A 27,131-nucleotide genomic window follows, 5' to 3' on the forward strand; every position below is an offset into this window, starting at 1 on the left:
ACTTCAGGGTTACATAAGACTTGATTCTTTTACTAAAGGGGAGGACAAGGGCATTTGTCGGGGAGGATTTTTTCTTACTGGGCAAGTAATGTGGGTGTCTGACAGACACCAGTCCATTACTAAACCCAGAGGTTGACGGCATCTGTGATTTTTGACAAATCACAACTGTCATCAACCTCAAACCCAATTACACTGATTGCCACTGCATCAGAGCTATCAAGAAGAGCTGAGACAAGGAGTCAGAATTAGCACATCTAATATGATGTTCCAGTCCTGGGGTGGCTGTAGGCTGGCATGTTTAGGTTGGGAAGGGGTCAATAACCATGGACCTTACCCCCTGATAATGTCAGCACAAAGCTGTCTGACTTACCTTAACTGTTTGTAAGAAATAGAGGGGATCCCACAACATTTTTTATTATTATTTATTTATTGCTAAAAGCTATGTGAAAATACGATGAGATATGACATTTTTTCGTCTATTTTTTAATTCTGTCTTATAGACAAATCATTATGCAGAGAATAATGTTTTGAATGCAATAGTGCTTATTGCTCACAATTGTGCACATAGTAATAGTGCTGGACAGAATGTATACAAACAAAACAGTTTTGGTCCACCGCAATAAATGACACCCACTGAGCTTAGCTCCCACATACACAATAAAATAAAATTGTTTCCAACTGTAAATCTATGCATGCATCAATGTTACATCTCTACCAGGATCTACTCCATCTTTGTTTACCTCAGCCCACAGATACAGTCTAACCAGGGATTTGTTTGGATTATAACGTTGGTTCTACTCAACCAGCCTAATAGGTACTGTCCATATTCCCAGCAGTGTAATTATTTCCTGCTGTGGTCTATGGGGCAATACCATGCTCTGCTTAAGCATTCTGAGGGTAGTCGATAGATATTGTGCCAGGGAGCTCACTGGACTATGGTGTTTTGCATGCCTGGTCTACTGTTACTGACTCAACATTATCCTGACCTTGTCTGATCTGTGATTCTTCCTGACTTTTTCTCTGGCCTATTTGACCTTGTTTAGTTTCTGTCCTTCTAGTATCTGATGTTTGTTCTACTGACTATGGTTTCGATGGTGATTCTGTCCCAGTTTTGTCCCTCCTCATGCTGATCTGGCTTTGTTTGACTTTTCAAGTCCTCAACTTTAACTAACAGCCACTTTGTGGAATCAACCCAAGGTGCTTACCCATTGTAAGTCCACATTCCTTTCCAGCAGGTAAAGGGCAAAGGAAGTTCCACTAGGATCTGCCAGACAAAGTGACCAGGGTCAAGTCTGTCCAAGAAAACTTTTTTGATCTAAAGGCCTCTGACAGATTGTACTATTCCATGTACAATGAACAAAGCTTTCACCAAGTTTTTTTTCCCTGGTTATAATATTTTTTTTAAAAACATCTATATTTTGATATATTCATTCAATACTTAACAAACATAATTGACAAAGTTCTGGAAAATTCAGAGCATGGCAATAAGTATAATGCAGGAAATTACTATGTACATTGTAAAATACATTCAATGACAAAGTTAAGTGACAACAGTATAGACAATGATCGAGCGACACATCAATATTTGTTAGGGGATTAAGAATTTTGTAAATGGCATTGAGTGTAGGTCAGTATGTACTTATTTCCTTAACCCTCTGCAAATTGGCATAGTGCCCTTTGCAGCCTAATATTCAAGACCACACCATGAAATAAACTGTAAGATTGAATTAATAGCAATTTGCCTTGAGCAAAATTAAATGGTTCTACTTTCAAAATTTTGTTAATTATTTAATTATCTAATTTTCATGGAATCCCAAAATGTGGGCCATTATTTACTTGTATCACATAGATCTCAGAGAACAGCACAAAGAAATACTGTGTTACTATAAAGAGCATCTGCTAGCTCTTCTATCAAGTCTGCATTAGTTCATATTTTTACAGGAAGAGATAACTGGAGCATTTTCTTCCTCATTGAAATGTTTAAATACAACTGACCAATAGGAATGGGTAAATGGAAGCATTTTTATTAGGGTAATAGGATATATCCCTAAACAAATAACATTGTCATCACTTATTGAATATTGTGTCTGAGTGTATATGGTCATGTTCTGTCAGCAAAGAAACAATTAGTTTTATTAAAATGGCCAGGTTTTATAAAGTAGACTTTGTAATGCACAACCTCTCATACATATTATTACATTAGTAAATATATGTGCATATCTACATTCAAATATATACACATATACTGTATATTTAATTTTACTTAAAATATGATTTTTAAAGTGTACCTAATGGTTAAGAATTTTATGTCTTGCCATGTTCCACTGTCATGAAAACATAATTCAGCAATTTCTCATGTCTGTAAAATTCTCCTTAAATAAGAAATATTTCAAGGCAAGATGATGTAAAGATGGATTCCATAAACCCAAGTATAGATTAGGAGAAAAGAGACTTAACTTCAGAACTTTGACAAATGATGGACATATCTTCAAGATTGATGGAGTGCTGTAGAATAGAAAAATAATCTTATATGTACGGACATTTAAAGCTAGGTTCTTAAGCTTTTACCATTTAACTTCCATAGACATACAAAAAGATGATTTGTCATCTTTCATCCTTTAATGTTAAGAAACTTTGCAGCCTATATTATTTAAACTGTACAAGTATAAACCTTTGGCTTTACGAAAGTATAAAAATGACTATTTTTGCTATTAATGCAATGAAGAGAATTTTTCATCATTGCTTTATTTAAGCTGAAAGGGATGCATGCACAATGTATTTTTATCATAGGCAAATGCACTAAGTTTTTAAGCTAAATCCTTTTCAGCATTTTTTGTAGCTTTTTTTTTACTGCTACAAAAAAAGTTTGACTTGTTGGGTTCCCCATAAAAAATATTTAGAATTGAGAGTCCTCAGTGGTTAATACCTTTTAATGGCTAATGGCTAACTTTGGTTCTGCATAGATTTTATTAAGTTTGTGATGCCTTCAATGAAAAAAGAGAACTCTTTTGAAATTTAATTAAACCATTTCACACTCTATAACCTTCTATGTGTAAGGAGCTGTCAAGGAAGTCTATGTAGCTGTTAGGTGTTAAGTTCCAGCCTCTGCACAGGGGGGAATCTCGAACCATGTCCTCTGTGGTCTCCCATTCTTCCCCAGCTGCAGTGGAGTCTGCTCAGCAGAGACATCAGTCCCGGCATCTGGCTCAAGCTGATATTGTGCATCTGGTTACAGCTGCCGTCCCAGGTTCACCCTTTGTAACCAGCATTGATCAGCAGTGAGCAAACGTTCCAGGGACTAAGTCCTGCTTTTCATCTACTGAACATGCCTATGGGATGACCTCTCATTGGAGGCCGGAGGTCACAAGCTCAGGTCCTGTAGCAGTTCTGATTGGACCACTAGAAAGGTCCCGAAAGGCTACATCTATAAAAGGCTTGCATGGCCGCTCGCCATGCGCTAGTATAAAACTGAAATCGTGTGTGTGTGGATGCATGACTGTTTCTGGTGAAAGCTTCTTAATCATACCCATCCCTAGTGTTGTTGATTGTTTTTGGATGATTGAGTTACCTAGTGCCAGAAAGTGCCATCCATCACAAGGCATGAGCTTACAGTGTCTTTTAGCAGCGACCACCAGTGTGAAACTGTGCACAACCAGGGCGCTTTCCTGACCCTAGTTATTGTGGATAGTGGCTTCCGCCAGAGCGACGCTGTACTGTGTGGCAAAAGTTCAGTTAGTTCTGTCCTAACTACCGGTTAGTGAAGGTGGGAATTCCCGCTTGGACTCAGCATCTGACTCAGGGTGTCCTCAGGCGTGGGCTCAAAAGCCACCGAGGGTCAGAGCGAGTCCAATCACCAGTTTAGTGGGGGTGAATTATAGGGATCTCACCAGCATCTTTCAGCTGCACCCTGTGACTGCTATCAAGTCGCAGTGCTTAACTGGTGACTCTGGGAAGCAACAGAGTTTGCTTCCATTCACACTGGGTGAGGTCTAACCCACGTGTGAGCAAGCGTTCATCCGCCATTACTCAGCAGCAGGTTCCATCTCTGCACGGTGGACCCCGGGCTGCGAAAGCACATCATATCTCCCTTTATATTATTTGGTGCATTCCACTAGCCCTAACAGTAGCCACACTGTATTTCTATATGCTTCTGAGTTCACATAAGGGAATTAAGCTGTTTTTGGTAGCTTTATTCTAAAAATGGCAGCATGTTCCATTAAATGCCTCATTAGAAAAAGCATTATCTCCTAGAAATGAGGCAACACTTACTGCATAAGCAAATCTATTTTCATATAGTTTTTTGTTAAGGTGTGTTGTTAAATGTGTAGGGTAAATTTATTTTGTGTTCAAATGTATCAAATCTTCAGCTATTTGCAATAAATGTATATAGTGGATATAATCACGCAGTTAAAATATTCACTGCAAAAATAATTATTTATAACATTGTTGCTGAAAGCAATATGTTAAGGATTACGGAGTAATCCTCATGTAAATACAAACTATAAATTCAGAGAGTGATACGACAAACAAAAAAATATTTTCTAACTTAGCGGGGATACTTTGCATGGCATTGTACTGCTGTCTCCTCTGTAAAGTTAGAAAATATTATTAAATTAATCTTACATAAAAGCAGTAAGTAAATTCACAATAAGAAATAAAATGGACAAAACATACTTAAATCAATAGAAATCAAGGAATAATAGAAATAAAGAAGAGGCTTCTAATTGAAAACTCACAAATACCATGGTCAATGTCAACACAATTGTAAAAATGTATATTAATGGTTTTGGTTTTAATGAAGAAAAATGAGAAACTATAGAGTATTGTAGTCTTGCAGCAAAAAGAAAAATGTATCTGCAAAAAAATTAGTGCAAAAGTTTACACAGTCTCAAAATTCACACTTATGGGTGATTATAAGTTATTATTAGCTTAGTTTCATACCACTAATTATGTATATTTATACATTATATTTTTAGATACGACATAGAGCATATATTTTTATAGCAAAGGAAAATGCTTTTCAATCTAAATCAATAGCATTCAAGCAGATATAGCAAACACATTAATTTATTTTTGTAATTCACGGGTAGCAATACTAAATGCATACAAGCTAAATGGGTAGCTGTATTTGCACTAAGCTTCCAATGCAGTGATTAGGAGGCCAATAGATATGTATATTTTATGGCAAAGTATTTAAAAAGAATTCAAAGCAAATAATTCTGAGGTCTGAATTTCAGATGCTAGCGATGGATGCTTATTACAGATCACTATTGACTGTGGCATGAAGTAGCTCCTAAATGCTTAAGGTGAAAAAAAGGCAGTTCATCGGAAAAAAGTATTCAATATTTGTTTTTACATTTCTTTGATACAAAAGATAAATACACACAAATTTAGATAAAGTAAGCGATCTAAAGAAAGAAGTACCATCATTATCATAATTATCATAATTTCACACCATAGTAATTCAATTTTCCCAGAAAAGTCCCTTTTTTGCTTGGGCTTTTAAACTCATAAGACCAAATCATTGATAATATATATTAAAGTGCACACCCAGTATCAACAAATTCATACACAGTAAATAGTAGGCAATAGATGTATTCCCTGTGTATATTTTTAATTTGAATCTTGCAAGTTTTGTTCACAAGTCATATACCTGCACGCTATTTGATGTGGTAATTCAAATAGAGGTTAGTAAAAGTGTTGCTTTGTGTTGCCAATTGTTAGGGAATTAATAGATGCATTTTAGAGGTCTTATCAACCACTTTATCAAAAATTGAGATGTCACTGTAATTTTGTCTTTGATCACAAATTAGGGATGGTAGGCAAACTGTAGATTAAAAATAATGAACAAGATTGTCACCTTTTTATAAAAATACAATCAATGTTGATATTATATTTAAAATAAAAAAACACTTCGCTAGTTTTACAATTAACATGTCAACAAAATATATTATCACTATGGGAAAAAGTTATTAACTATAATAAATAATTCTAGCAACTTTTTTAGGATAGCAGGTATTTTTCACATTTACATAATCACAATATGTCATATTAGATCATAGAAAACAAACACATAATAATAATAATAATAAAAAATACAAAATGTATTTTAAAATAGTTTTACCTTGCCAACGTACTGATGATCTGGTCCTATATGTTCTTCTAAAACAAAGAACTGATTCCATACCCATCCACGCTTTGGTCGGTGGTGAACTTCTGTTTCTCCTTCTATGTGTTTGGTTTGATTTCGGGTCACTTTTATAGAGCTGTGATGGGTTGCTCCATAACATCTTTGCACAAAACAAAGACATACTAAAACTGGACAGATGCCAGATGTGCTTGTAAATCTCATGGTAGAAAGTTTTCCCTTTTTAGCAGAGTTGTAAATGTTTAATCCAAATATCTTGGATATGCTTGGTTTAAAGCTATGCTGTGTCTGGTAAAACAGTCCAACATGGTCTTCTGTGAGCATCCATTGTTTATATAGATTTTTAGTTGATAAAAGTATTGTATTTACATCCTGAAAAAAGATCCGAGCACTGTCTCTGTGGAATTCCTTAAGATCTTGTACAAAAGAGGATCATCTCATATCTAATGAAGGATAGAGAAGAAAAAAAACATCATTAGGACGGTTGTATAACTGTAACTCTAAATTACTAATTAAGGGTTGCGGAAAAACTCTACAAAGAAGCCTTAATTAATTTAATCAATGAAGACATCATATATCCTATAAAGATAACATATGACCTTGTATTTGCAGACATCACACTAGACAGTGTATTTCACTAAACATTTGCTGTACTTTGTTATTATTATTATTATTAGTAGTAGTAGTAGTAGTAGTAGTAGCAGTAATAGTAGTAGTAGTAATAGTAGAGGTAGTGGTAAATAAAATAATGTTCTTTTGTTCTTGCTTGAAAACTTGCTAAAACCTAACTCTTAACCCAAAGTGTTAGCTAATATAAAACATACTGTTGAACAGTGAATACTTTTGAATAGCAATGTCCTGTATACTAATAATTCAGAATTAAATACACATTTTTATGAGGTTTATAGTATTTTTAAAAATTCTGGTCAGTTAAATTAATGACAAATATGTATATAAAATAGCACTGCATTTCATTGCATGAATAAAAATAAAAATGATTACTGTAGCATTATTTATAAAGTAACACATACTACTTGAAAAATACACACCACAAGCACATGAAATTTGTAGCTCCATATTTATAGAACATATGATTCCTTATTCTTTTATGTTTCAACTAGCAGAAAGTACCTTGTAATTTTCCATAATTAAGATCATTACAGAGCTATTTCAATATATTTCTAGATTTTACATAGAAAGTACTGTAAGATAAAAAGTCCGCTCTTGGTTTTCATGTATATTGCTGTATTTTATTTCTTACAATTTAGAAGAACACTTTAAATATAATATTCAAAGCAAATGATTAATTTACTGTTATATGGACATTAAATTATGTACTATATTATTGTGAATATCTCCATATAATGTAAGATAAAACAGCCTATATGTTATTCTTTGAAACTCAACTTCCTTCTTGCTGATCTATAAAAAATTTTTGCAGTGTTGTTATAAAGGACAGTCATTGTGATATGGTCTGGGAAATAGAAAAGATCAAAACAGTGTTTATTTGTTAAGCATGCAATGTGAAATAATAAAGAATACAAAAGTTTTAAATTTATAAGTGAGTAATAATGAATGGTACAATATATCAAATGTTGCTTATGAAAATTTTAAAAAGATTGAAAGTACAACTCCGGCGGGACTATTGTAGTATGTATAAAAGCCTAAGGAGTTAATGCAGCAGATATTTTATGGGGGTTTTAGGATATTGATAGTTTCTCAGAGATCACTGGTCAAAAATATAGACAGAAAGAGTAATTACTAAAACACTGGACAAACACTCTAGATAGTAATATGTTGACAAACTACATTAGTGAAAAAAAAATGGTAGTCTGGGAATAATACACAGATTCATTTGATAAGAGAAGAGACAGTGACAGAGCCAGATATGGTGAAGATGACATCTGTCCAGCAGCATTTGAATTAACCCCTGCTTTGAGGTGGGCTCCGGCGGTGAGCCCACCTCAAAGCCGCGACATGTCAGCTGATTTGTACAGCTGACATGTGCGCACAATGAGCGCGAGCGGAATCGCGATCTCCCGTGCCCATTAACTAGTTAAATGCCGCCGTCAAGCGTTGACAGCGGCATTTAACTAGCGCTCCCGGCCGCGTGGCCGGAAGTGCTCGCACCGATGACCCCCGTCACATGATCGGGGGTCATCGGTGCATTGCCATAACAACCTCCTTGAAACCTCTATGGTTGTTGATGGCCGATTGCTTTGAGCGCCACCCTGTGGTCGGCGTTCAAAGTACACCTGCCTTTCTGCTACATAGAGGTGATCTGTACTTCACTTCTATGTAGCAGAGGTGATCGAGTTATGCATGCTTCTAGCCTTCTATGGAGGCTACTGAAGCATGCCAAAATTTAAAAAAAAAGTATTTTAAAATATAAAAAATATATAAAAGTTCAAATCACCCCCCTTTCACCCCAATCAAAATAAAACAATTAAAAAAATCAAACATACACATATTTGGTATCGCCGCATTCAAAATCGCCCGATCTATCAATAAAAACAAAGGATTAACCTGATCGCTAAATGGCGTAGCGAGAAAAAAAATCAAAATGCCAAAATTACGTTTTTTTGGTCGCCGCAACATTGCATTAAAATGCAATAACGGGCGATCAAAATAACATATCTACACCAAAATTGTATCATTAAAAATGCCAGCTTGGCAAGCAAAAAATAAGCCCTCACCTGACCCCAGATCACGAAAATTGGAGACGCTACGGGTATTGGAAAATCGCGCAATTTTTTTTTTTTAGCAAACTTTGGAATTGTTTTTCACCACTTAGATAAAAAATAACCTAGACATGTTAGGTGTCTATGAACTCATAATGACCTGGAGAATCATAATGGCAGGTTAGTTTTAGCAATTGGTGAATCTAGCAAAAAAGCCAAACAAAAAACAAGTGTGAGATTGCACTTTTTTTGCAATTTCATCACACTTGGAATTTTTTTCCCGTTTTCTGTTACAGGGCATGGTAAAACCAATGGTATTGTTCAAAAGTACATCTTGTCCTGCAAAAAATAATCCCTCACATGGCCATATTGATGGAAAAATAAAAAAGTTATGGCTCTGGGAAGGAGGGGAGCAAAAAACGAAAACTAAAAAACGGAATAAGCTCCGGGGGTGAAGGGGTTAAAAAACACAATTTGTTTTATTATTAGGGCCCTAAAAATTCTATAGCAAAACAATACAATAATTTTTACATGACTTTTTTGAGAAATGCTTTGCAGGTGTATGAAAAAGTGTTTGCCCCATTCTGATTTCCTGTACTTTTGTATGTTTGTCACGCGTAAATGTTTCAGAAAACTTAAATGCAGTTTTTAAGTGAAGTTCTTTGCTATTAAGGGGAAAAAGAAATCCAAACATATAGGGCCCTGTGTGAAAAATGGATATCGCCTTAAACCTAATAACTAGTTCTGTCACCCTCAGCAGCAACAACTGCAATCAAGCATTTGAGATAATTGGCATTAAGTCTTTTACAATGCTCTGGAGGAATTTTGGCCCACTCATCCTTGCAGGATTATTGTAATTCAACCACATTGGAGGGTTTCCGAGCAGGAACTCCTTTTCTTAAGATCATGCCACAGCAACTCAATCGGATTAAGGTCTGGACTTTCACAAGGCCACTCCAAAGTCTTTCATTTGTTTTTCTTAAGCCATTCAAAGGTGACTTGCTGGTGTGTTTTGGATTATTCTCCTGCTGCATAGCCCAAGTGCACTTCAGCTTGATGTCATGAACAGATGGCCCGACATGTTCCTTCAGGATTTTTGAGTACACAGCAGAATTCATGATTACATTTACCACAGCAAGTCTTCCAGGTCCTGAAACAACAAAACAGTTCCAGACCATCACATTACCACCATATTTTACTGTTGGTATGATGTTCCTTTTCTGAAAATCCTGTGTTACTTTTATGCCAGATGTAATGGTACATACACCTTCCAAAAACTTTAGCTTTTGTCTCGTCAATTTGCAGAATATTCTCCAAACAGTCTTGGTGACCATCAAGATGTTTTCTGGCACATCTCAGAAGAGCTTTTATGTTCTTATTGCTCAGCAGTGTTTCTTTTTATTGGAACTTTGCCATACAGGCCATTTCTGCTTTATGGTCCATTTCTTTATTATGGTGAAGTCATGAACTGACCTTAACTGAGGCAAGTGAGGCGAGCAGTTCTTTGGATGTTGCTGTGGGGTCTTTTCTCACCTCTTGGATGAATTGTTGCTATTGTTGGGTTAATTTTGGTAGGCCGGCTACTCCTGGGAAGGTTCACCACTGAACCATTTGTTTGCCATTTGTAGATAATGGCTCTCACTGTGGTTCGTGTTGGAGGCCCAAAGCTTTATACAGTATATGGCTTTATAATGCCTAGATCTCAATTGCTTTTTTCCTAATTTGTTCTAGAATTTCTTTGGTTTGCAGCATGATGTCTAGCTTTTGAGATACTCTTGGTCTACTTCACTTTGTCAGGCAGGTCCTATTTAAGTGATTTATTGGTTGAGAACAGGTGTTGCAGTAAAACAGGCCTCGGTGTGGCTAGCTATTTTGAGCTCAGCTTCCCAAAGATGTTCTGAACCACAATTTAAGTTTTAAGGTGGGGAGGGGGACAATCACTTTTTACACAGGGCCCTGAAGGTTTGGATTTCTTTTCCCCTTAATAATAAATACCTTCATTTACATACTACAATGTGTGTTTACGTGTATTATTTTTGTCTAATATTTACATTTGGTGATCTGAAACATTTAAGTGTGACAAACATGCAAAATAATAGATTAGAAGGGGACAAACAATTTTTTCCATATATATATATATATATATATATATATATATATATATATATATATATATATATACATATATATATATATATATATATACATATGTTTTGAAATATCTGCCTTTTGGCTGATTTTCTGTTGTATGTAATAGCTTTGTCTGACTAACTAACAAAGTGTGATTGGTGAAAACAACATTTTCACATGTGTTTTGCTAGTCAAATTTTACATCCATAAACACCATACTAATAAGGCATGGCAAACTGGCAGGAGCTAGATGTTTAGGTGTTTGTAACTGCCTAGTTATTTTATGGCATAATTTTTGGGAAGAGAGTTGAATTTTGTTGAAAAAAGTAGAAGCAAAAATGTAGACATATATCTGTGCATGTTTTTGCACACCTGTTCTACTAGTCTAATTTGACTACCATATGTTCCACGCCTATACTGTGGCCTGATGTCACATTTTGACCTCTCTGCAAGGAACTACATGACATTAATACATCATTTTTAACAAAAGTTGAATAACTGGAGTTGAAAATATTTTTTAACATTAACTATGATGATGTGGAAAAAGTGACAGGACAGATTAGTGAAACAAGAAAAAAAATAAACCCAAACCATGGCTAAGAATATGAAAGAAGAAATAGCACAACCCCTGCACCAGCTTTCTAGGCAAAAGTACTACAAAACACATGACACAATTGGCCTCCAGTCCCTACAGCAAGTGTAAAACTGGGGAATAAGTAAAGGTTATTATGAAATATATGGCACATAAATCATCTCAGTCAAAGCATTAGGGCACTACCTTTATCAGTAACACATTTTTAACTACATATTTCCACTTAGTCAGTAAAAAATATCACAATAATAACAAATAGAATGACAAAAATGAAAGACTTAATTATTTAAAAATTGTAAATTGATTGCAGCAATATTGGATTGGTTCACTTATAACTCTGCAATGATCTCTTTAGAACATCATTGCGATAAACAAGTTTATTACCAATTTCTTCTGTTCTGAACATTGTTTACGCAAAATTGAAAAATCATTTTATGTTTATGAAGCAGAAACAGTTCTTCCCTCACATCTTGACAATCATTTGTCGAGAGAGAGAAGAAACTGCTGGGTCTTAGCAGGCCCAGATCATCTCACTACTGGACTAATCGGAGTGATATTTGCCCTTCTCACAGGGAATAATATCCAAGCCTGTATTACAGATTAAATCAACAATAAAAAATGTACTTAATTGTTTAAATGCCTCCATCCCCAAAGTTTATTTTATCACGTTATAAAATGACGTTATGACGTTTTTTTTTTTTTAATGGATGACTGTTTTTTTAGCGTCCAACCCATCAAAATAAAAAAAGTGTTTGAAATTCATAACAGTAATTTATATAACATGGGGAACACAATTTAAAATGTTTTAGTAGTCCTTAAGGGTCATAAAAAAATTGTAAAAATCAGACAGGTTTTTCTTTTTATTCTTTACATTTTCCAACATTATTGTTAAAAAGAGAATACAAAAATAAGAAAATAATGCCAATCATTAGATCCGCATAATAATAATAATAATAATAATAATAATAATAATAATAATAATCATTAGATCCACAAAAAGGCAACAATAATTAAAAACATAATTTCAGAGATCGTCAAACTGCGTGAATGAAAAAAAAAGTGCCTTGTCATGAGTGAAGAAATGATGTATCTTGGTTAAATGAAAACCACTGACATTTACAAAATAGACTCTTGCAATGTATCATTATATATAGAATCACCCTTGATATTTTCTATCAGGTAGCATAATTGTCTGTCATCAGGGACTGGAACCTGTGACTATGTTTTGCTACATGTCTTAATCCTTCACACTATTGTAGCAGCCTCAGTGTCCTTTCTTTTCCAGCCCTACTGTGTTTTTCTCCAGAATCTGAATTTGTCATCTTATTTCTATGATTATTATACCCTGTGTTCTGTATTTGTTTTTTTTTCTGCTTTATCTAAATCCACTCAACTTATTTCTTAATGCTAGCACATGTTCAGCATGTATTTTGAAGTATTACTGATTTAATTCCTGTTAGGGTTATTCTCAAATTGTGTGTTCAGCAGCACACTACTGCACCACCTTTCACTTTTTTGTTACCTGAGGTTGAGGCACTGCATCTTGAGTGACAGTTCTGGATAAGAAGGTTTATTTTTTGCTTGACTTATCCTGCTACTGTGACACACTTAGGTATGCCAGAGCATATTCAGATTTCTACACTAGAATAACTATATTTACATATAGAGATAACAGGGCCTTTGAGCAAGGACACATGTCGGGAAAGTGAAAACAGTGCTAAGGAGAAGTGCCAAATACCAAATATGCCTACAAGTGAATATGTAATTATGGAATCATGAGATCATGGTCACCAGCATGTCCCTTGAGAAAATAGTTTGAAACGCTCATCGGAGCATGGACATTACATATGAATCCTTTGGGTAATTATGTTTACATGATTGTTACCATGATCATGATCTCATGATTCCATGATTACATTTACACCTGTAGACATATATGGTGTTTAATAATCTATACATTTGATCTAAATGTTGCTATATGCACATGCACCTTAACATCAGTGTCTATGTTTATTATAGTATGCATTTAATATGCACTATCAGCTCATTTGTAGTTGTGATAATGCATTCAGTCTAGAAGGTGCTTCACGCACATGCCCTTTAATATCAGTATCTAATGTATATCTATTGCACTAATCACTATATATTACTATATTTGGGATATATATCAATAACGTAACTTTTATTATTTTGGAGAATATATCCCCCATGCATGTCACTATTTAATGTCCCTTTATGTGTGCATATTTCCCTGGTATTGGATCTTTTTAATGATGAATTAACATTTTTAACCCCTTCACCACCAAGGGTGGTTTGCACGTTAATGACCGGGCCAATTTTTACAATTCTGACCACTGTCCCTTTATGAGGTTATAACTCTGGAATGCTTCAACGGATCTTGGCGATTCTGACATTGTTTTCTCGTGACATATTGTACTTCATGTTAGTGGTAAAATTTCTTCGATATAACTTGCGTTTATTTGTGAAAAAAACGAATATTTGGCGAAAATTTTGAAAATTTCGCAATTTTCCAACTTTGAATTTTTATGCCCTTAAATCACAGACATATGTCACACAAAATACTTAATAAATAACATTTCCCACATGTCTACTTTACATCAGCACAATTTTGGAACCAAAATTTTTTTTTTTGACGGAGTTATAAGGGTTAAAAGTTGACCAGCAATTTCTCATTTTTACAACACCATTTTTTTTTAGGGACCACATCTCAGTTAAAGTCATTTTGAGGGGTCTATATGATAGAAAATACCCAAGTGTGACACCATTCTAAAAACTGCACCCCTCAAGGTACTCAAAACCACTTTCAAGAAGTTTATTAACCCTTCAGGTGTTTCACAGGAATTTTTGGAATGTTTAAATAAAAATGAACATTTAACTTTTTTTCACACAAAATTTATTTCAGCTCCAATTTGTTTTATTTTACCAAGGGTAACAGGAGAAAATAGACCCCAAACGTTGTTGTACAATTTGTCCTGAGTACGCTGATACCCCATATGTGGGGGTAAACCACAGTTTGGGCGCATGGCAGAGCTTGGAAGCAAAGGAGCGCCATTTCACTTTTCAATGCAAAATTGACTGGAATTGAGATGGGACGCCATGTTGCATTTGGAGAGCCCCTGATGTGCCTAAACATTGAAACCCCAAACAAGTGACACCATTTTGGAAAGTAGACCCCCTAAGGAACTTATCTAGATGTGTGGTGAGCACTTTGACCCAACAAGTGCTTTACAGAAGTTTATAATGCAGAGCCGTAAAAATAAAAAATCATATTTTTTCACAAAAATGATCTTTTCACCCCCAATTTTTTAATTTTCCCAAGGGTGAGAGAAGAAATTGGACCCCAAAAATTGTTGTGCAATTTGTCCTGAGTACGCTGATACCCCATATGTGGGTGTAAACCATTGTTTGGGCGCAGGGCAGAGCTCGGAAGGGAAGGAGCGCCATTTGACTTTTCAATGCAAAATTGACTGGAATTGAGATGGGACGCCATGTTGCGTTTGGAGAGCCCCTAATGTGCCTAAACATTGAAACCCCCCACGAGTGACACCATTTTGGAAAGTAGACCCCTTAAGGAACTTATCTAGATGTGTGGTGAGCACTTTGACCCAACAAGTGCTTCACAGAAGTTTATAATGCAGAGCCGTAAAAATAAAAAATCATATTTTTTCACAAAAATGATCTTTTAACCCCCATTTTTTTATTTCCCCAAGGGTAAGAGAAGAAATTAGACCACAAAAGTTGTTGTGCAATTTGTCCTGAGTACGACGATACCCCATATGTGGGTGTAAACCATTGTTTGGGCGCATAGCAGAGCTCGGAAGGGAAGGAGCGCTATTTTACTTTTCAATGCAAAATTGACTGGAATTAAGATGGGATGCCATGTTGCGTTTGGAGAGCCCCTGATGTGCCTAAACATTAAACCCCCCCACAAGTGACACCATTTTGGAAAGTAGACCCCCTAAGGAACTTATCTAGATGTGTTTTGAGAGCTTTGAACCCCCAAGTGTTTCACTACAGTTTATAACGCAGAGCCGTGAAAATAAAAATTATTTGTTTTTTTTCACAAAAATGATTTTTTAGCCCCCAGTTTTGTATTTTCACAAGGGTATCAGGATAAATTGGACCTCAAAAGTTGTTGTCCAATTTGTCTGGAGTACGCTGATACCCCATTTGTGGGGGGGGACCACTGTTTGGGCGCATGACAGAGCTCGGAAGGGAAGGAGCGCCATTTGGAATGCAGACTTAAATGGATTGGTCAGCAGGCGTCACGTTGCATTGGCAGAGCCCCTGATGTACCCAAACAGTACAAACCCCCCACAAGTGACCCCATATTGGAAAATAGATCCCCCAAGGAACTTATCTAGATGTGTTGTGAGAACTTTGAACCCCCAAGTGTTTCACTACAGTTTATAACGCAGAGCCGTGAAAATAATTTTTTTTTTTTTCACAAAAATGAAATTTAGCCCCCAGTTTTGTATTTTCACAAGGGTATCAGGATAAATTGGACCCTAAAAGTTGTTGTCCAATTTGTCCTGAGTACGCTCATACCCCCTATGTGGGGGGGAACCACTGTTTGGGCGCATGACAGAGCTCGGAAGGGAAGGAGCGCCATTTGGAATGCAGACTTAAATGGATTGGTCTGCAGGCGTCACGTTGCATTTGCAGAGCCCCTGATGTACCCAAACAGTACAAACCCCCCACAAGTGACCCCATATTGGAAACTAGACCCCCCAAGGAACTTATCTAGATGTGTTGTGAGAACTTTGAACCCCCAAGTGTTTCACTACAGTTTATAACGCAGAGCCGTGAAAATAAAAATTATTTTTTTTTTTTCACAAAAATGATTTTTTAGCCCCCAGTTTTGTATTTTCACAAGGGTATCAGGATAAATTGGACCCTAAACGTTGTTGTCCAATTTGTCCTGAGTACGCTGATACCCCCTATGTGGGGGGGAACCACTGTTTGGGCGCATGACAGAGCTCGGAAGGGAAGGAGCGCCATTTGGAATGCAGACTTAAATGGATTGGTCTGCAGGCGTCACGTTGCATTTGCAGAGCCCCTGATGTACCCAAATAGTACAAACCCCCCACAAGTGACCCCATATTGGAAACTAGACCTCCCAAGGAACTTATCTAGATGTGTTGTGAGAACTTTGAACCCCCAAGTGTTTCACTACAGTTTACAACGCAGAGCCGTGAAAATAAAACATATTTTTTTTCCCACAAAAATGATTTTTAGCCCCCCAAATTTTTATTTTCCCAAGGATAACAAGAGAACTTGGACCCCAGAAGTTGTTGTTCAATTTGTCCCTAGTACGCTGATACCCCATATGTTGGGGTAAACCCCTTTTTGGACGCACGGGAGAGCTCAGAAGGGAAGGAGCATTGTTTTACTTTTTCAACGCAGAATTGGCTGGAATTGAGATTGGACGCCATGTCGCGTTTGGAGAGCCCCTGATGTGCCTGAACAGTGGAATCTCCCCAATTCTACCTGAAACCCTACCCCTAACCTCACCCCTAACCGTTTACTGAACATTTTCTGACAGTCATAAGTGCCACGTATATAAGTGCCACGTATATAAGTGCCACGTATTTAAGAGCCACGTATTTAAGTGCCACGTATTTAAGTGCCACGTATTTCAGTGCCACGTATTTCAGTGCCACGATATTTCAGTGCCACGATATTTCAGTGCCACGTATTTCAGTGCCACGTATTTCAGGCACTGAAAAATACGTGGCACGTAAATACTTCAGTGCCACGATATTTCAGTGCCACAATATTTCAGTGCCACGTATTTCAGTGCCACGTATTTCAGGCACTGAAAAATACGTGGCACGTAAATACGTGGCACGTAAATACGTGGCACGTAAATACGTGGCACGTAAATACGTGTGTTGTGAAATTGGATTCTGGGCTCCCCCGGTGGCCACTTGTGGAATTGTACTTGTGTGCATCATCCCCTCTGTTCACCTGCTCCTATCAGGATGTGGGAGTCGCTATATAACCTTGCTCCTCTGTCAGTTTCATGCCGGTCAACAATGTAATCAGAAGCCTTTCTGTGCATGTTCCTGCTACTAGACAACTCCCAGCTAAGTTGGACTTTTGTCCTTGTGTGTTTTTGCATTTTGTTCCTGTTCACAGCTGCTGTTTCGTTACTGTGTCTGGAAAGCTCTTGTGAGCGGAAATTGCCACTCTGGTGTTATGAGTTAATGCTAGAGTCTTAAAGTAATTTCTGGATGGTGTTTTGATAGGGTTTTCTGCTGACCATGAAAGTGCCCTTTCTGTCTTCTTTCTATCTAGTAAGCGGACCTCGATTTTTGCTAAACCTATTTTCATACTACGTTTGTCATTTCATCTAAAATCACCGCCAATATATGTGGGGGCCTCTGTCTGCCTTTTGGGAAAATTTCTCTAGAGGTGAGCCAGGACTGTCTTTTCCTCTGCTAGGATTAGGTAGTTCTCCGGCTGGCGCTGGGCATCTAGGGATAAAAAAACGTAGGCATGCTACCCGGCCACTTCTAGTTGTGCGGCAGGTTTAGTTCATGGTCAGTATAGTTTCCATCTTCCAAGAGCTAGTTCTCATATATGCTGGGCTATGTTCTCTCGCCATTGAGAACCATGACAGTTTGACCGGCCCAAAAAAAAGGGTTAAATTACTGGCTGAGAAAGGAGAGAAAAAAGAAGTCTGCTACAATTTTTTTTTTTTTTCCCCTCTAGTTCTGAGTGTGCTCTTAATTGAATCACTTGCTAGTCTGCCTATACTGCAGCCTTCCTCTCTTTCTCTCCTTCTTATCCTTGAATGGCTTTGTGTTCACCTGTTTCAAATGGATCTTCAGAGTGTAGCTACAGGTTTGAATAATCTCGCCACAAAGGTACAAAATTTGCAAGATTTCGTTGTTCATGCACCTATGTCTGAGCCTAGAATTCCTTTGCCTGAATTCTTCTCGGGGAATAGATCTCACTTTCAAAATTTTAAAAATAATTGCAAATTGTTTTTGTCCCTGAAGTCTCGCTCTGCCGGAGACCCTGCACAGCAGGTCAGGATTGTAATTTCCTTGCTCCGGGGCGACCCTCAAGACTGGGCTTTTGCATTGGCACCAGGGGATCCTGCGTTGCTCAATGTGGATGCGTTTTTTCTGGCCTTGGGGTTGCTTTATGAGGAACCTCATTTAGAGCTTCAGGCGGAAAAGGCCTTGATGTCCTTGTCTCAGGGGCAAGATGAAGCTGAAATATACTGCCAAAAATTCCGCAAATGGTCTGTGCTTACTCAGTGGAATGAGTGCGCCCTGGCGGCGATTTTCAGAGAAGGTCTCTCTGATGCCATTAAGGATGTTATGGTGGGGTTCCCTGTGCCTGCGAGTCTGAATGAGTCCATGACGATGGCTATTCAGATCGATAGGCGTCTGCGGGAGCGCAAACCTGTGCACCATTTGGCGGTGTCTACTGAGAAAACGCCAGAAAATATGCAATGTGATAGAATTCTGTCCAGAAGCGAGCAGCAGAATTTTAGACGAAAAAATGGGTTGTGCTTCTATTGTGGTGATTCAACTCATGTTATATCAGCATGCTTTAAGCGTACTAAGAAGCCTGACAAGTCTGTTTCAATTAGCACTTTACAGTCTAAGTTTATTCTATCTGTGACCCTGATTTGTTCTTTGTCATCTATTACCGCGGACGCCTATGTCGACTCTGGCGCTGCTTTGAGTCTTATGGATTGGTCCTTTGCCAAACGCTGTGGGTATGATTTGGAGCCATTGGAGGCTCCGATACCTCTGAAAGGGATTGACTCCACCCCATTGGCTAGTAATAAACCACAATACTGGACACAAGTGACTATGCGTGTTAATCCGGATCACCAGGAGGTTATTCGCTTTCTGGTACTGTATAATCTACATGATGTTTTGGTGCTGGGATTGCCATGGCTGCAATCTCATAACCCAGTCCTCGACTGGAGAGCTATGTCTGTGTTAAGCTGGGGATGTAAAGGAACTCATGGGGACGTACCTTTGGTTTCCATTTCATCATCTATTCCCTCTGAGATTCCTGAATTCTTGTCTGACTTTCGTGACGTTTTTGAAGAACCCAAGGTTGGTTCACTACCTCCGCACCGGGAGTGCGATTGTGCCATAGACTTGATCCCGGGTAGTAAATACCCTAAGGGTCGTTTATTTAATCTGTCTGTGCCTGAACACGCGGCTATGCGAGAATATATAAAGGAGTCCTTGGAAAAGGGACATATTCGTCCTTCGTCATCTCCCTTAGGAGCCGGTTTTTTCTTTGTGTCTAAGAAAGACGGTTCTTTGAGGCCGTGTATTGATTATCGACTTTTGAATAAAATCACGGTTAAATATCAATATCCGTTACCACTGCTTACTGATTTGTTTGCTCGTATAAAGGGGGCCAAGTGGTTCTCTAAGATTGATCTCCGTGGGGCGTATAATTTGGTGCGAATCAAGCAGGGGGATGAGTGAAAAACCGCATTTAATACGCCCGAGGGCCATTTTGAGTATTTGGTGATGCCTTTTGGTCTTTCAAATGCCCCTTCAGTCTTCCAGTCCTTTATGCATGACATTTTCCGCGATTATTTGGACAAATTTATGATTGTGTATCTGGATGATATTCTGATTTTTTCGGATGACTGGGACTCTCATGTCCAGCAGGTCAGGAGGGTTTTTCAGGTTTTGCGGTCTAATTCCTTGTGTGTGAAGGGTTCTAAGTGTGTTTTTGGGGTTCAAAAGATTTCCTTCTTGGGATACATTTTTTCCCCCTCTTCCATCGAGATGGATCCTGTCAAGGTTCAGGCTATTGGTGATTGGACGCAACCCTCTTCTCTTAAGAGTCTTCAGAAATTTTTGGGCTTTGCTAACTTTTATCGTCGATTTATTGCTGGTTTTTCTGATGTTGTAAAACCATTGACTGATTTGACTAAGAAGGGTGCTGATGTTGCTGATTGGTCCCCTGATGCTGTGGAGGCCTTTCGGGAGCTCAAGCGCCGCTTTTCTTCCGCCCCAGTGTTGCGTCAGCCTGATGTTGCTCTTCCTTTTCAGGTTGAGGTCGACGCTTCTGAAATCGGAGCTGGGGCGGTGTTGTCGCAGAGAAGTTCCGACTGCTCCGTGATGAGACCTTGTGCTTTTTTTTCCCGTAAATTTTCGCCCGCCGAGCGGAATTATGATATTGGGAATCGGGAGCTTTTGGCCATGAAGTGGGCTTTTGAGGAGTGGCGTCACTGGCTTGAGGGGGCCAGACATCAGGTGGTGGTATTGACTGACCACAAAAATTTAATTTACCTTGAGTCTGCCAGGCGCCTGAATCCTAGACAGGCGCGCTGGTCGTTGTTTTTCTCTCGGTTTAATTTTGTGGTGTCTTACCTACCGGGTTCTAAGAATGTTAAGGCGGATGCCCTTTCTAGGAGTTTTGAGCCTGACTCCCCTGGTAATTCTGAGCCCACAGGTATCCTTAAAGATGGAGTGATATTGTCTGCCGTTTCTCCAGACCTGCGGCGGGCCTTGCAGGAGTTTCAGGCGGATAGACCTGATCGTTGCCCACCTGGTAGACTGTTTGTTCCTGATGATTGGACCAGTAGAGTCATCTCTGAGGTTCATTCTTCTGCGTTGGCAGGTCATCCTGGAATCTTTGGTACCAGGGATTTGGTGGCAAGGTCCTTCTGGTGGCCTTCCCTGTCACGAGATGTGCGAGGCTTTGTGCAGTCTTGTGACGTTTGTGCTCGGGCCAAGCCTTGTTGTTCTCGGGCTAGTGGATTGTTGTTACCCTTGCCTATCCCGAAGAGGCCTTGGACGCACATCTCGATGGATTTTATTTCGGATCTGCCTGTTTCTCATAAGATGTCTGTCATCTGGGTGGTGTGTGACCGTTTCTCTAAGATGGTCCATCTGGTTCCCTTGCCTAAGTTGCCTTCTTCTTCCGAGTTGGTTCCTCTGTTTTTTCAAAATGTTGTTCGTTTGCATGGTATTCCGGAGAATATCGTTTCTGACAGAGGGACCCAATTCGTGTCTAGATTTTGGCGGGCATTCTGTGCTAGGATGGGCATAGATTTGTCTTTTTCGTCTGCTTTCCATCCTCAGACTAATGGCCAGACCGAGCGGACTAATCAGACCTTGGAGACATATTTGAGGTGTTTTGTGTCTGCAGATCAGGATGATTGGGTTGCTTTTTTGCCTTTGGCGGAGTTCGCCCTCAATAATCGGGCCAGCTCTGCCACCTTGGTGTCCCCGTTTTTCTGTAATTCGGGGTTTCATCCTCGATTTTCCTCCGGTCAAGTGGAATCTTCGGATTGTCCTGGAGTGGATGCTGTGGTGGAGAGGTTGCATCAGATTTGGGGGCAGGTGGTGGACAATTTGAAGTTGTCCCAGGAGAAGACTCAGCTTTTTGCCAACCGCCGTCGTCGTGTTGGTCCTCGGCTTTGTGTTGGGGACTTGGTGTGGTTGTCTTCTCGTTTTGTCCCTATGAGGGTTTCTTCTCCTAAGTTTAAGCCTCGGTTCATCGGCCCGTACAAGATATTGGAGATTCTTAACCCTGTGTCCTTCCGTTTGGACCTCCCTGCATCCTTTTCGATTCATAATGTTTTTCATCGGTCATTGTTGCGCAGGTATGAGGTACCGGCTGTGCCTTCCGTTGAGCCTCCTGCTCCGGTGTTGGTTGAGGGTGAGTTGGAGTACGTTGTGGAAAAGATCTTGGACTCTCGTGTTTCCAGACGGAAACTCCAGTATCTGGTCAAATGGAAGGGATACGGTCAGGAGGATAATTCTTGGGTCACTGCCTCTGATGTTCATGCCTCCGATCTTGTCCGTGCCTTTCATAGGGCTCATCCTGATCGCCCTGGTGGTTCTGGTGAGGGTTCGGTGCCCCCTCCTTGAGGGGGGGGTACTGTTGTGAAATTGGATTCTGGGCTCCCCCGGTGGCCACTTGTGGAATTGTACTTGTGTGCATCATCCCCTCTGTTCACCTGCTCCTATCAGGATGTGGGAGTCGCTATATAACCTTGCTCCTCTGTCAGTTTCATGCCGGTCAACAATGTAATCAGAAGCCTTTCTGTGCATGTTCCTGCTACTAGACAACTCCCAGCTAAGTTGGACTTTTGTCCTTGTGTGTTTTTGCATTTTGTTCCTGTTCACAGCTGCTGTTTCGTTACTGTGTCTGGAAAGCTCTTGTGAGCGGAAATTGCCACTCTGGTGTTATGAGTTAATGCTAGAGTCTTAAAGTAATTTCTGGATGGTGTTTTGATAGGGTTTTCTGCTGACCATGAAAGTGCCCTTTCTGTCTTCTTTCTATCTAGTAAGCGGACCTCGATTTTTGCTAAACCTATTTTCATACTACGTTTGTCATTTCATCTAAAATCACCGCCAATATATGTGGGGGCCTCTGTCTGCCTTTTGGGAAAATTTCTCTAGAGGTGAGCCAGGACTGTCTTTTCCTCTGCTAGGATTAGGTAGTTCTCCGGCTGGCGCTGGGCATCTAGGGATAAAAAAACGTAGGCATGCTACCCGGCCACTTCTAGTTGTGCGGCAGGTTTAGTTCATGGTCAGTATAGTTTCCATCTTCCAAGAGCTAGTTCTCATATATGCTGGGCTATGTTCTCTCGCCATTGAGAACCATGACATACGTGGCACTGAAATACGTGGCACTTAAATACGTGGCACTTAAATACGTGGCCACTGAAATATCGTGGCACTTATATACGTATATACGTATATAAACATATATTTCAGTGCCACGTATTTCAGTGCCACGTATTTCAGGTTAGGGGTAGGGTTAGGGGTAGGGTTAGGGTTTTTTGTTTTTTTCTTGTTTTCTTGTGTTTTTCTATAAAAACGCATGCGTTTTACCGCGTTTACATGCATTTTTTCACACGTGGTTTTTTTAAAAAACGCATGCAGATAAAAACGCAAGTGTGAAACCAGACTAAAAGACGCTTTTTATAGCAAAAAAGTTTTTGCGTCTCCACATTTTGAGACCTATAATTTTTCCACATTTTGGTCCACAGAGTCATGTGAGGTTTTTTTTTTTTTTGCGGGACGAGTTGACGTTTTTATTGGTAACATTTTCGGACACGTGACCATTTTTTATCACTTTTTATTCCGATTTTTGTGAGGCAGAATAACCAAAAACCTGCTATTCATGAATTTCTTTTGGGAGAGGCGTTTATACCGTTCCGCGTTTGGTAAAATTGATAAAGCATTTTTATTCGTCGGGTCAGTATGATTACAGCGATATCTCATTTATATCATTTTTTTATGTTTTGGCGCTTTTATACGATAAAAACTATTTTATAGAAAAAATAATTATTTTGGCATCGCTTTATTCTGAGGACTATAACTTTTTTACTTTTTTGCTGATGATGCTGTATGGCAGCTCGTTTTTTACGGGACAAGATGACGTTTTCAGCGGTAACATGGTTATTTATATCCGTCTTTTTGATCGCGTGTTATTCCACTTTTTGTTCGGCGGTATGGTAATAAAGCGTTGTTTTTTGCCTCGTTTTTTTTTTTTTTTTTTTACGGTGTTTACTGAAGGGGTTAACTAGTGGGCCAGTTTTATAGGTCGGGTCGTTACGGACGCAGCGATACTAAATATGTGTACTTTTATTGTTTTTGTTTGTTTTTTTTAGATAAAGAAATGTATTTATGGGAATAATATTTTTTTTTTATTATTATTTATTTAGGAATTTTTTTATTTTTTTTTACACATGTGGAAATTTTTTTTTTTACTTTTTTACTTTGTCCCAGGGGGGGACATCACAGATCGCAGATCTGATAGTGTGCACAGCACTCTATCAGATCTGCGATCATACTTTCATCGGAGCAGGCTGCAGCTTTCATCTGCAGCCTGCTCCGACCCGGAAGTGCTCCCTGCAGGACCCGGATACAGCCCCTCGGCCATTTTGGATCCGGGGCCTGCAGGGAGAAGACGTTCGGTACGAGGTGAGTACATCACCTTGTACCGATCGTCTCAGGGAAGCACGCAGGGAGCCCCCTCCCTGCGCGATGCTTCCCTGTACCGCCGGTACACCGCAATCATGTTTGATCGCGGTGTGCCGGGGGTTAATGTGCCGGGGGCGGTCCGTGACCGCTCCTGGCACATAGTGCCGGATGTCAGCTGCGATATGCAGCCGACACCCGGCCGCGATCGGCCGCGCTCCCCCCGTGAGCGCGGCCGATCGCGTATGACGTACTATCCCGTCGGCGGTCATGGGGGCCCACCCCACCTCGACGGGATAGTACGTCAAATGTCGGGAAGGGGTTAAACATATTCAATAAAAGCATGTTTTCATTTTCAACAAATGTGGTGGCCCTTTTCTTTGCAAGATATATAGCTTCACATAACTGTGAGGTAAAGACAGAGATTGATTATGCCAAAATGCACAATCATAATGAAATATGATACTTGTGCTTTCCCTATCATAACATTACTATATAATATAATGAGAATAAAATATAGTGGATATGCTCATCTATTATAAGCACACATTGTTAGGTGTCGAGTTCCCGCCGCTGCACAGGGGGAATCTCGAACCATGTCTGCTGCGGTCTCCCATTCTTCTCCAGCCACATTGGAGCCTGCTCTGCGGAGACGTTGGTCCCAGTGTCTGGTTCAGGCTGACACTGGATGACTGGTTACTACTGCCCTTCCAGGCTCTACCTTTGTAGCCAGCAATGTTCAGCAGCAAGGTCTTTCTGGGACTAAGTCCTGCTTTTCCCATATTGAGCATGCCCATGGGATGACTTCCCATTGGAGGTCAGGGGTCACATGCTTAGGTCCTGTTGCGGTTCCTATTGGGCCACTAGGAAGGTCCTTGTCTGCTGCAGCTATAAAAGGTTTGCATGGACGCATGGCCATGCGCTAGTATCAACCTACTGTATGTCATGAGCTTTGCTGCTTTAGTGGTCATGTCTGCTTGAGGTCAGCATTGGCTGAAATAAGCCCCTAGAGTACCAGCACCTCCAGTGAGGAGTTTTGTGTGTTTGAATTCAGGACTTGGCTTAAATAAGCCCATAGAATGCTGGCACCTCTGGTAAGGAGTTTTTTGTGCTTTGCTGACTGCGTGACCACTGGTTGCTCTCTGCTCAGTTAGATATCTGTGATCCTCTGTGAGTAGAAGTAACAGAGTTCACTTATACCACCATATAGTGCCGCCAATTCTAGCAGCAGGTTACTCTCCTGCACGGTGGACCCCGGGTTGGAAACGCACCTATTATACTTATGTATATACACGCCAACCCTTACACACATACCCTTCAATTAAAATCACAAGCATGAAATCACTTATGTGTGATACAGTGGGTATGGAAAGTATTCAGACCCCTTTGCATTGTTTCACTCTTTTTTCATTGCAGCCACTTGGTAAATTCAAAAAAGTTAATTTTTTCCCATTAATGTACATTAATGTACACTCTGCACCCCATCTTGACTGAAAAAACAGAAATGCAGAAGTTTTTGCAAATTTATTAAAAAGGAAAAACTGAAATGTCACATGGTCCTAAGTATTCAGACCGTTTGCTCACACCCTCATATTTAAGTCACATGCTGTCCATTTCCTTGTGATCCTCCTTGAGATTGTTCTACTCCTTCACTGGAGTCTAGCTGTGTTTAATTAAACTGATTTGGAAAGGCACACACCTGTCTATATAAGACTTCACAGCTCACAGTGCATATCAGACCAAATGAGAATCATGAGGTCAAAGGAACTGGCCAAGGAGCTCAGAGTCAGAATTGTTGCAAGGCACAAATCTGGCCAATGTTACAAAATAATTTTTACAGTACTCAAGGTTCTTAGGAGAACAGGGGCCTCCATAATCCTTGAATGGAAGAATTTGGGACCACCAGAAGTCTTCCTAGACCTGGCTGTCCAGCCAAACTGAGCAATCATGGGAGAAGAGCCATGGTGAGAGAGGTAAAGAAGGAAACCAAGATCACTGTGGATGAGAACCACAGATGCAGTAGGGGGATGGGAGAAATTTCCACAAAGTCAACTATAACTGCAGCGCCCCACCAGTCAGGCCTTTATGGCAGAGTGGCTTGATGGAAGCCTCTCCTCAGTGCAAGACATATGAAAGCTGGCATAGAGTTTGCTAAAATACACATGAAGGACTCCCAGACTATGAGAAATAAGAGTCTCTGGTCTGATGAGATGAAGATAGAACTTTTTGGTGATAATTGTAAGCGATATGTGTGGAGAAAACCAGGCACTGCTCATCACCTGCCAAATACAATCCCAAATGTGAAACATGGTGGTGGCAGCATCATTCTATGGGAGTGTTTTTCAGCTGCAGTGACAGGACAACTGGTTGCAATTGAAGGAAACATGAATGCGGCTAAGTACAAATATATCCTAGATGAAAACTTCTTCCAGAGTATTCTGGACCTCAGACTTGGCCGAAGGTTCACCTTCCAACAAGATAATTATCCTAAGCACACAATAAAATTAAAATAACAAAGAAGTGGCTTCAGAACAACTATGTGACCATTTTTGACTAGCCCAGCCAGAGCCCTGACCTAAACCCGATTGAGCATCTCTGGAGAGACCTGAAAATGGCTGTCCACC

The 27,131-nt window shown here is 39.4% G+C and overlaps 1 protein-coding gene across 1 annotated transcript in view; it reads right to left on the reverse strand.

Moving 5' to 3' along the window:
- Positions 1–27,131, reverse strand: part of CDH18 (cadherin 18) — a 1,155,399-nt gene that overhangs the window by 864,190 nt on the left and 264,078 nt on the right. The window contains exon 2 of the mRNA XM_077269711.1: positions 6,125–6,591. Coding sequence (XP_077125826.1) covers positions 6,125–6,472 — 348 coding nt within the window. The 5' untranslated portion in view covers positions 6,473–6,591. The remainder of the gene's footprint in view (positions 1–6,124; positions 6,592–27,131) is intronic.

The sequence above is a fragment of the Ranitomeya variabilis genome, chromosome 6, assembly GCF_051348905.1.
Source record: "Ranitomeya variabilis isolate aRanVar5 chromosome 6, aRanVar5.hap1, whole genome shotgun sequence".
In the NCBI taxonomy this organism is placed as follows: Eukaryota; Metazoa; Chordata; class Amphibia; order Anura; family Dendrobatidae; genus Ranitomeya; species Ranitomeya variabilis.